This window comes from Gossypium hirsutum, chromosome A05 (genome assembly GCF_007990345.1).
Source record: "Gossypium hirsutum isolate 1008001.06 chromosome A05, Gossypium_hirsutum_v2.1, whole genome shotgun sequence".
NCBI classification, from domain to species: domain Eukaryota; kingdom Viridiplantae; phylum Streptophyta; class Magnoliopsida; order Malvales; family Malvaceae; genus Gossypium; species Gossypium hirsutum.
Window position 1 is genome coordinate 72817665 of NC_053428.1, and position 11183 is coordinate 72828847.

General features: G+C 31.3%; 2 protein-coding genes across 5 annotated transcripts; one reads left to right on the top strand and one right to left on the bottom strand.

Moving 5' to 3' along the window:
* The first annotated feature begins 2853 nt into the window (after positions 1 to 2853).
* On the top strand, positions 2854 to 3667 carry LOC107959956 (thioredoxin H2). Its single transcript, XM_016896135.2, has 3 exons — positions 2854 to 3114; positions 3208 to 3330; positions 3417 to 3667. Exons 1-3 carry the CDS (start codon positions 2929 to 2931, stop codon positions 3552 to 3554), a joined length of 447 nt encoding a protein of 148 aa, XP_016751624.2. The 5' UTR covers positions 2854 to 2928; the 3' UTR covers positions 3555 to 3667.
* Positions 3668 to 4305: 638 nt separating this feature from the next.
* Positions 4306 to 10881, bottom strand: LOC107959955 (uncharacterized). 4 transcript variants are annotated; one of them, XM_016896132.2, is made up of 10 exons: positions 10434 to 10880; positions 8686 to 8763; positions 8180 to 8575; positions 7812 to 7947; positions 7484 to 7649; positions 7145 to 7273; positions 5974 to 6168; positions 5183 to 5305; positions 4952 to 5059; positions 4306 to 4871 (listed from the first exon to the last, which is right to left on the bottom strand). In XM_016896132.2, exons 1-10 carry the CDS (start codon positions 10645 to 10647, stop codon positions 4863 to 4865), a joined length of 1554 nt encoding a protein of 517 aa, XP_016751621.1. In that variant the 5' UTR covers positions 10648 to 10880; the 3' UTR covers positions 4306 to 4862. The 4 variants fall into 4 exon arrangements, with proteins under 4 accessions (XP_016751621.1, XP_016751622.1, XP_016751623.1 ...); XM_016896133.2 differs by having other exon boundaries at positions 7484 to 7646; positions 10434 to 10879; XM_016896134.2 differs by lacking the exon at positions 5183 to 5305 and having other exon boundaries at positions 10434 to 10881.
* Positions 10882 to 11183: the final 302 nt, after the last annotated feature.

An 11183-nucleotide genomic window follows, 5' to 3' on the forward strand; every position in this document is an offset into this window, starting at 1 on the left:
ATTCGATTTTATTCGAAAAAATTGAAAATATTTTCAAATCAAGTTATTCGATTTTTTCAAGTTAACTCGAATAAGTAATTTAAGTTTTGAGTTGCCAAATTGAATTCTATAATTTGAATAATTCAAATAACATATTAGAGTAATTGTTTCAAAAGTGTTTTTTGTCCAAAATAACTTCTTAAAAGCAATATTCAATAAAGCCTAAATACACATTCAGTCCCTATCAATTTTGGAAATGAGTAAATTCATTTTTCTTAACAAAATAATACAAAATAATTATAAAATTTCAAATTTTATATTTTTAAAAAGTATATTAAAGATTTAAGAAGTTCTCAAGAATATATAAAAAAGTTAAAAAATTTAAGAAAAGAATTCTAAAATAATAGGGATCTAAATAAGTAAAATAATGATTCAAGTTTATCGTACTAAAGTATATTATTTTCTCTTATTTTGCTATATGGTTTCAAATTTATGTACTCTAATATGAAATTAGTGATATTATAACAATATTTTAATTTGACATGTTTAAATTTTTAATTGAACGTCGAATAATTTCATTCAATTTTATTCGATTCGACTCAACTTGAATTTTATTTTACTCAACTCAATTAAAAAAATTAAAATTGAATTAGGATAATAAAATAAAACTCGCCATCTCAATTAAGTCAAAAAAATTTCACTGAATTTGATCAAATGCTCACCTTTAAAAGTCTGTTGTATATGTGGCTGTCCAAAAGACATTAAAAATGTTAGTAATTTTTCCCAAATAAATTAAATTGCAAATTCATTGATCATAATTGAATTGCTGCCAATTTTTTTCAAAGAAAGAAATAGATTTGATGCCAAAATTTTAAAACTTTGAGCTAGAAATTTTAGGAACAAAAAATAATAAAAACTAATTTATTGTTGCTGAGATTTCTTAATATGCAGGTTTTTTTCACCTTTAAATTTGTCTTTATAATCAATTAAAGGGTCATAAAAAGTCTTTCAAATCTTTATCATTTTTCGACTTCCATATACGGGAGATACGCCACCGGAGAGACGGGCAACAATGCGTTTTCCGGCGGACAATTAAACCGTGAAAATAACAAAAAAAGGGGGGGGATGATAACCATAAATTGGATTAATTAATTGCAAGTGCTTCCGTGTTTTCGCTTTTAAATTGGATTAATTAATTACATTTAGAGGTGATTATGGGCCGGGCCGGACCAAGATAAAATTTTAGGCCAGTCTATTAGGCCCGGGCTTGGCCCGGCCCGAAATATGGGCTTAAAAATTTGTCCAAGCCCGGCCCGAAATAAAATTACTAAGCTCGAGCCTAGCCCGACCTATATTAATTTTTTTTTCTTATTTCATTAAATAAAAATTTTAAAAATATAATAAATCAAATATATTTAAAAACATAAAAACAAATAAAAATGATACTAAAACAATTCTTAAAACAATACACAAATTGACAATAAATAAAAAAAAATAGTTATATTAAAATTTTAAAATGATTAAAAATAAAATAAAAAAATATATTAATATATAATTCGGGCCGGGCCGGGCCTGGGCCAAAAAATCTTACCCGAGGCCCGGCCTGTTTTCTAAACGGGCCTCTTTTTTTGCCCAAGCCCATTTTTCGGGCGTATATTTTTACCCAAACCCTCCTATTTTTCGGTCGGGCCTTCGAGTAGGGCCGAGCTGCCCAGCCCATGATCAACTGTAATTACATTCATCTTGCAAATTTTAATATTTTCAATTTTGAGATATTTGCATACGGGAAGTTGACTTTCCCTATACAGAAATCTCACATTTCATCATGTATTTAGTTTTTTGAATTAAATATTTGAGAATAGCGAAAAAAATCATCCAGTAAAAAGTTAGACTCTTCAAGTATTTAAGAATAATGAAGATGATCATTTGATAGAAAACTTAAAAACTTTGTACTATAGTTCGAATCGATCGAAAAATTCAAGCAATTGCAATTTGGACATCTCCCCGAATCTCATAACACAAGTATTTAATTTGATCAAATTTATTATTTTAAATATCACGACAAAGGTTCGTTTTAATTTTTTTTTTGAAATTCCATTATGTCAACCCAGACTATTTTTCTAAATGATTTCCCAACACCAAGTCCATTTACTCTTCTTACATTTAGAATTTAGTCCCCTTTATTAATTTTTTTTAAGAATTTAGTTCTTTTACATTTTGAATTTAACAATTTGAGTTCAATGTTTAATACCATCAAAATTTTTAAACTAATTTAATAGTCGTGTAATAAAAATATATTATAATAAATCTTAATTTAATAGAAAATTTTTAATAATATTAACGATTCAATTTGCATTGTAAAAATACTAAATTCTTAAAATGAAAGTTGAAAAATTAAATTAGAGAATATTTAACGTAAAAAGACATGAAAGGGATGCTTTAAGAAGAATACATATATTTCACGACATCGAATATTTCTTTAATTTACAGAATCAAATTCTTTAGGTTTAAGAATTATTTCTTTTTATCAAAATGTTTTTGACGAACTTTAGAATATATTCTAAACACACATCTAGCCGTCAAAATTTTAAGATTTCAATTTATTACTAAAACAAAAATGTGTGAGATAGGTGATTGAATATTAACTCGATTGGAAGACACGAGTTCAAGTGTGCTCAAATGTATTATCTTCTTATTTATGAGTTAAGGAGGAGCTTTAAATAATTTTAGGCATTGCGTCTAAAAGAATATGTGTGAGACGAATGAAATCTCTTTTATTATACCATTTAACGGGTTTTTATGATAAACTATTATTTTAATATTTTTATAAAATTAAAGGGTGAAATAAATTAAATATTTTAATAGAGAAAGACTGTTCATATTACCTAAAAATATAATCATTCTGAAATTATGAAAATATGAGGTATATATAGTAGAAAAAAAAATTCCATGGAGCTGTATATAAAGGCGTTCCCTAACATCCCAAAAATCCAACCCAAAGTCACTTCCTTCCATCGAGCTACAACCAAAAGAAAAAGAATGGGAAATAAAGCCTCCACTGCCAAAATCATTGAAATGCAGTCGGCGAGTCAGTGGAGAGCCCAGCTAGAGGCCTCCAAGCAAAGTAACAAGTTGGTAAATAATACTACTTCCCACTTTCTGTATTTTATATGTACTAAATTGATGTTGATGTTGATGTTGATGTTGGTATAATTGTGGTGATGAAAGCTGGTAGTAGATTTCTCGGCGACCTGGTGCGGACCCTGCAAATGGATGGAACCGGTGATTGAAGAATATGCCAACTTATATGCTGATGTTGAGTTCATCAAAATCGATGTTGATACCTTGGAGGTTATTATTTATCTTGTCACATTCTAAAATGATTGATTAGTGAGGTTGAAAAAACACATAGCTAACAAAAGAAATGAAATGAACAGGATGTGGCTCGTCAATTCAAAGTTGAAGCAATGCCGACCTTCGTTCTTGTTAAGAAAGGCAAAGAAATATGCAGGCTGGTGGGTGCTAAAAAGACTGAACTCCAGAAGCTCATTGAGAAACACAGGTTTGATAATTAGCTTGTTTTTGGGGGGCAAACTATAAATATGGGTGATGAATAAGCTTTATTGTAAGGTTTTCACTTTCTTTTTTTGTATCAAAGTGGGTTAATAATGTACAACTTTCTATTTTACTATGATTCACCAATTACTTCTTCGCCACAAGCTTTATCATTCATGTCATGAATTTTTGGTTTCTATTTCTATTTTTATTTTTTTAAAATTTATTTTCAATAATAAAAACAACTTTTTTGTACATTAAAAAATAGTTTTTTTTATATTTATATGATTAGGTCCAATTCATTTAAACTTTTTATTATTTTCTAATTTTCACATATTTTCATTTTACAAAAATCATTTTTAAAATGTTCAAATAAACTTATTTTCTTTTTTGCTCAAATCCTAAAACCAAATAGAGCCTTAGTTCTTTACAAATAACAATGTATCATTTTGAATTTATCTTATTTTTAAACATTTTTCATATATAACTATATATATATTTATAATCTAATTTCTAATTTTTTTTAATAACATATATTAAATATACATGTAAATATAAAAATATAAATTTTAAAATTATTAATTATGCTAAAACAACTAAATTTAGTGATCATATTTAATTTACAAAATACTAAAATTTAATTTAAGATACTAGACAAGCAAATATAGAAATAAATTGACAAAGGTACCAATTTAGAGTCAAAATGTTGAAATGTGCAGCAAACACAAATAGGTTTCGCATTATGTTCCATGTGAAAGCTGAAGACGGAAGTTGGCCCCCGAAAAACAAATAATCTTTCATTACAACAGTATTTTTAACAGGGTTGTCTCCAGTAATGGGAGAATAATACAAGGGTTGTCTCTGTTCGCAACACACAATCTCCAAAGACATTGAAAAAACTTGGGAAAAATTGACAGTACCCTCATCTAATACTCAGCCGAATTCATGTAACGTTGGTACAGAATAAGAAAATTGTAAATATTCTCAATATTCATTTCCACAAAATAATGAAAAATAAACCTGGGTTCAACCAGTGCATATGATCCAATGAATTAATCCTAGACATTACAATGGACAGCAATATAAGAGTACAAGGATCTCAAAGGCCATACCTTTGATCTCTTATCTTTTCTGAAAATAAATTCATGATCATTTGGTGCATATCTCATGACGCTTATTGCCTTTGGGGTGGACAAGTTTCAACTGAAGCCCCTCTTGAATTGAATTCATTACAACACACATTCAGCACCGGAAGTAGTACCCTAAGCTCTAAATGTCTGAGTGGGAAGATAAGTCTTATTGTTGTCTCAGAGTAGGGGCTATCAAGCTCAGAAATTCTAGTACCGCAGAAATGTATCCAGAATTAGCGTTTTATTAAATCACAGCTATAAGCACTACAACATTTTTCAGCACTTACATAAGAAGGCTCTTGAATCAAACCAAGTTGGTGGTAATTCATATAGTCAATTCCACTTAACCGTAGACAACATAATATCTGTTCTGGCAACTCTTCAGGTCTATTCCCCTGTTTTTGAAGACAAACATCATGTGTGAGTAAATTTCATTGATAAAACTGAAAATCAAACAATCTTGTTCAGAGAAAGGGGGAGGGGGAAGTTGAAGTTTTGAATGAGATATAGGAACTTTCCTGTATCGTTAGGCCTACGTCTAAGATGCAAAGCTTTAACCTATCTAGGAATGCATCAAAACCTTTCCTAGAGATGTAACTGAATCTATGCATATCTATATCGATCTCCAAATAATTTTCTCCCTGCAAAAATTCAGAGTAATTGGTGAGCCTAAGAAAGAACCATAGTGACACAATGTATCTACACAATTCTATTGCTACCTGAACTTACTCCCAATCAAGCACATCGCTCAAACATTAGTAGATTGTTGGAGCTTATGATTCTAATTACAAACTAAAATTAATAAAAACCGTGTCAGCCACAAATCTACATCTAACACTTATACCCAAGTCCAAGTAAGATAGGTATCAACCACTTTTGACACTATCTCCATAGGTATCATTCTATAAATATGCTGTGTTAATTCCGTTATAATACATACAAGCTTCCTACATTTCTAATTTAAAAATATCTGAATTTTGTAAGTCATTTCTTAAAAATAAACACTTCAGAACTGAAGTGGATAATGGATTAGATATCCAAATCCAAATCCATTATGTATACAAGCAAAGCGAATTTGAACAACCAAATCCTTTATCAAAAAGTCAAAGCAGATTTGAATAATAAACGTCCAAATGTTAATATCCTACATCCGCTACGTATAGTAATTATAATATCCAAAAGTTTGAATATTATACAAATCCATAATATCTAAATAAATAAATAAAAAGAAGGAAAATGGATTAGATATATGCAAATATTGAAATCTATAATATCTATTGCCATCCCTAAGTCATACAAGCATACGTACCAAGTAAAACTCATGCTGTGGACGTGAAAGAAAAGGCTTTTCATTGTATGCCTGCATAAGCTTCCTCTCTGCCGCACCCATGTGAAGATCTTCCACATTTGCAATACGACCTAATATTTTCAACCGTTCACGAAATGGCACAATTGTATCCACAGGGAATCCCTTAACCTTTTCAGCTTCATCATCAATTAACCTCTGCTTTGAGAAAGAAATAAGGATTCAGTAAACTTGGTTGTAGATCAAATAATGTAGCAAGGAATGAATGTAAGAAGATATTACCTAAATGTAAAAACATAAAGGAGTACAGACAATCAAACAGAAAATTATGATTTGGGGTTATTATTGCATTGATACTTAGAGGTGATAATCGTTCAATTTGGATCTGAAAAAAATTCAGGTTAATGTGCAGTATTCTGGTTTCTTAAAAACCAAATTGAATACCACAGATGAGTTTTCATAAGGTATTTTTTATGTAATTTTCACTGTTTTTAAAATAAAAATTTTTATTTTTATCATAAAAAAACTTATCACAATTAAATAAAAAATTTGGTTCGGTTCGAATAATTACATTTCTTTAACTTATTAACCAAAAACTGAACCAAACCAAATACAAATAATATCTGAACCGGACCCCATTCAGTAAAAATTGAACTGAAATCAAACCAAACACAATGTTTCGAATCAGTTTTGGTATTCTCAATTTTTTTTGCTACCATATATCTACTTGGATTATGGATTGGTGCAGTAGCAGCAAAATTACCTAACGAAATTTCTGAGTCCTAGAAAAGAAGATATAGACATTAAAATTTAGCTTTGATGCATGAGTATGGATAGCATGGAATCAGCAGAAGCCAGGGGCGCAAACCACATGCAGGCAGGATTGGCCCTGGATGAATGGCAGGGCCCTGAACTAGGTTGGTTTTGGCACATCTTATATTTCAGCCATGCCAATGCCATTTTTTAAGGCTTCTAAATAACATAATATGGTCTCATAAGCTTTCACGTGAAGTTTCATGGCTAAAACAACCCATTTTCTAATTTTCAAGATTTTTGGCAATGGATGATGTTAACCGTAGCTATTAATGAATGATGTTATTCGGATTTCCAGTCAATAAAGGTTCGCATAATACTATAAAGGAAGAAGAAAAAAGACTTTTGGTATCAATCATACCCTGAAGTTTTCTTGAGAGTGGAGCGGAAGCTCCTTTGAGTAACTGTCAGAAAGCTTAAAGTAAAGAACAAAACTCATCCCTTCTCCATCAGTTTCACTCTGAAAAAGTGCAGCAGGATACAAGGGAATCTGCATTGTCACAACATGTAAGCTTTAAACCAGATGGAAATTTGAAAAAAAGTTAAATATACCTAAGTTTAACACATTCCCATGTCTGACACTTACATCGAGTCAGAGTAGCATAGCCAAGAAGGACCATTACATCATGCTTACTTCCATCCCAAGGGAAGTATAACAAAGAAAGAAAACCACATTCTTTCAAAACAAGAAGCGTTATACCTGAACATTTACGACAAGGATAGATGGTAGTTTCTCGGAATGACTAATAACAGGGAGTTCGATAAATCTAGCCATGTGATCTATTTTTCGCGGGGATAAGAATACATCAACTCCGAAAGGATAATATGCAGCATGGTTAGGTGCATAATCCTTCTTCTTATCCCTGCCAAACAAACAAATAATGTGGGGAACTGTCATGGTAATAACAGACCAAAAGTTTCTAAATGTCCCATACATGGTTTTCAATAATTCTGCACAAAATATATATATATATATATATGGGCATACATTAACTAAATGAATTAGGGACCAAGTTTTATAGTCATACCTAAAATAATTTTCTCCTCGAACCTTGAAAGTACCAGGATCAATATGAGACCAACAATCAAACATTTTCTTTTCTATAGGGCAAAACGGCACCTGAGAACCTGCTTTCGGTCTCTGAAGCAGCATCTTTGAAGAAACTGAATAAAAGAAGAAAAGGAGTAAATTTAAAAAATCCATTCGTATACTACACTGCTTGTTTCTAAGAGACTCAAAAGGTTAACATGCATCAATTACTATGGTGGGAAAACTCTTCTAATATCTTCACAATGAAAACCATTTCACATGCATCTTGAAGTCTCACAATAAGACAGTTCATGATGAACACAAATGACTAAAAATTAGAGTTGAACAGATAATGTAGATACTCACATAGAGTGGCATTGGCATTCTCTTCTTTCCATTTAAATGAAAGTTTTAAGGCAGGCTTTTTTCTCGCACTCGGCGGGCTAGAGCTAAGTGACCTTCTCTTTTCAATTGATGGAACAGTAGATGCAAGACAAGGTAAACAATTGCTTGGAAGAATACCACAATCATCCAACAACCCATCCTCCTTGCCAGGACCTTCATCCACGGAAGAGGCAATATCATCAAGGAATACAGGTTCTTTCGCTTCATTTGAAGGTCCATCAGATTTTGTTCTGGGATTAACATCCCCCGGTTTCTGTGTATGGTAGACTAAAGAAGAATGGTCTCTGCAATTAGCATCTGTTAAAGATGAAATACTGGATACAGATACACCCTCAAGACCATTTAATGATAACACATCTGCACATGGAGATGCATATATAGTGAATGGTAACCATTTCCAATAATCTCCAAGTAAAACAAAATTTAGTCTAAATGAGAGGTCCGAGCAATATTTCAAAACACCATACCCTCCTGAACACTTTCAAAATCCTCATCGTAGTCAGATTCAAATACTGCAACTGGATCAAACCACAATTCCTCACTCCCTGCCAAGGTCACATCATAAATCAACAGCTTAACAAACACTGATTTCGAAAACTAATGCATGGAAACAAGAACTAGGAGAAAGTTGAAAAGAGATTGAAAGTAAGTATCTAAATTGCAGAAATTATCAATATTAAAAAACAAAAGATAAAAAGAAAATCAGCGGAAAAAGAAATAAGAAAATGACAAATAGCAGAAAGTGAACAATGAAGAGCCGCAGTAGTATATCTATTATCGAAAAGGAAACATCCTTTAAACTTTTACCAACTTAATAAGTAATTCACAAATTCCTGTATGTAATCTTAATATATAGAGATTAATTTACACCTTTTTCCGAACACCTAAAAGCAACAAATCAAGGAAAAATGCATCGATATCCATCAAGCTCTTCCCAGTTTCTACCTCTTCAAGTAATATATAGCAGATTATGTATCAAGCTGCTAAAAGTAAAATGCAAGTCTTACCTAACAAACTACAATCCGTAACATGGATGAGTTTAACTAGAAAGGTCAACGGAAAATATAAATAGAGACACTACGATCTTGATATGCTGTAAAGTTTGTCCAAAGGCCTGTTATTTACTCTGGTTCAACGGACATCAAATTCTTCACCAAATCTCCCATACAAACTTTGATCATAAGAAAAAACTGTTCAAAGAAATCTTACTGCTTATATGAGTCTTAGAAACAACAATGGTAGTTCTGAAACCACCAATGAGAGCAGTGCAGCAGCTAATTCCAACTTAATGAAACTCCAACCAGTTCATACGCATCTGCTACTGGTTTAAACCCTGATTTGATAAAGCTTAATAGAATAGGCACAAATAAATAACTATAATAGATCAAACTACTGCCATTGTCAAGAAAAATTAAAACTGAAAGTTCCAAATGCTGCAATTCTGTTGCTATATTTTTACAATTTTATATTATTGCCAAATTTCAACCTCATCAGTCTACATTTCCTCTGATAATTGACAAACACAAAAAACATCAATTTGTATAAAAAAAATCCCAGTGTTAGGAATAAGTTCAAATTATATGCTTTGAAGAAAATTCAGATGCCATTTGACCAAATAAAGAGTAGGATCCACCAACAACATTTCTTTTTAACCTATAATTCAGGCATGCATTTCCTGGCCCACACTCTTAAAAACCCAAAACCCACCCAGCAAATCAACCAGAAGGTTAAAATCCATAAACACGTTACAATCACAAGGCCAAATAAATCACACAAAAAGACCCAGTTTTCATAACAGGGAGAGAAGGAAGGAAAGACCCTGAAAAGTTTGGTTTGAGAAAGAAGTGATGATCAAGTGGAGCATCAATTTATATCAAAATCCCAGTTTAGGGGATATGCTCAAACTATATGCTGCGAAGAAAAATCATATGACAATTGATCATCTAAAGAGCAGGCCTCAATTATCAAAATTTAGAAAACAGTACTATCATTTAAGTCTTAAACTTATAATTCAGGCATGCATTTCCTGGTAACAAAAAAACCAGAATCAGGCTCTTAAACACCCGGAACTCTCCATGCAACCTAAAGCATCTCAACCTCCAAAACCCACCAAGCAAATCAACCAGAGAAAGAAAATCCATAAACACATTACAAACAAAAAGCTAAATAAAAAGGAAAAAAAGAAAACAGGTTTGATAACAGATGAAGGAAAGACCTTGAAAAGTTGGGTTTGAGAAGGAAGAGTGATGATCAGGTGGAGCATCCCAGCTACAAAACTCATCGGAGAATGGGTCAGGCAGCCCATTAGACACCCTTTTCTCGAAGCTTTTCCTCCTTTTCGGATTCTTCTTCTTCTTCTTCTTATTCTTCTTGGAAGACCTTAACTTTGGACCAACAGAGCCTTCAGGTCTTGACACACAAGAACCCATCTCTCTCTTTCTCTTCCTTGGATCAAATTTAACTCTCCATCATATCAGCATGTTAAAAAAGGCAACAAACAGCAACAACAATAATGATACAGAAGATAGAAGGAGAAAGGGAGAAAATGAAAGTTAAACACAGAGGAACAGCAACAGCATTAACAACTGCAAACAAAAACCACTATTTTTTTTTTTTATGGTGGGAGAGTATATTAAATATTTCATGGGGTTTGGTTACAACTTCAAACTTGTGAAAGGTTAAATAGAAATATTTTCTTTTGGCAAGTAATAGAGAAATATTATTTAAAGAAATAGTTATATAATTAAATTTAATATGAATAATATATTAAAATAAGTAAGTATTTTTTTAATTTATTATCTCATTCATAATTTTTAAATTTTATGAGATTATAATGTTATATATCATTTAGGTGTCTACACTACTGTCCAAGGTTTTTTTTAATTATTACAAATAAAAATATTATATTTTAATTTTAGTTCTTATATTACAATCTTTATATTTTATATTTTTATATAATTTTGTA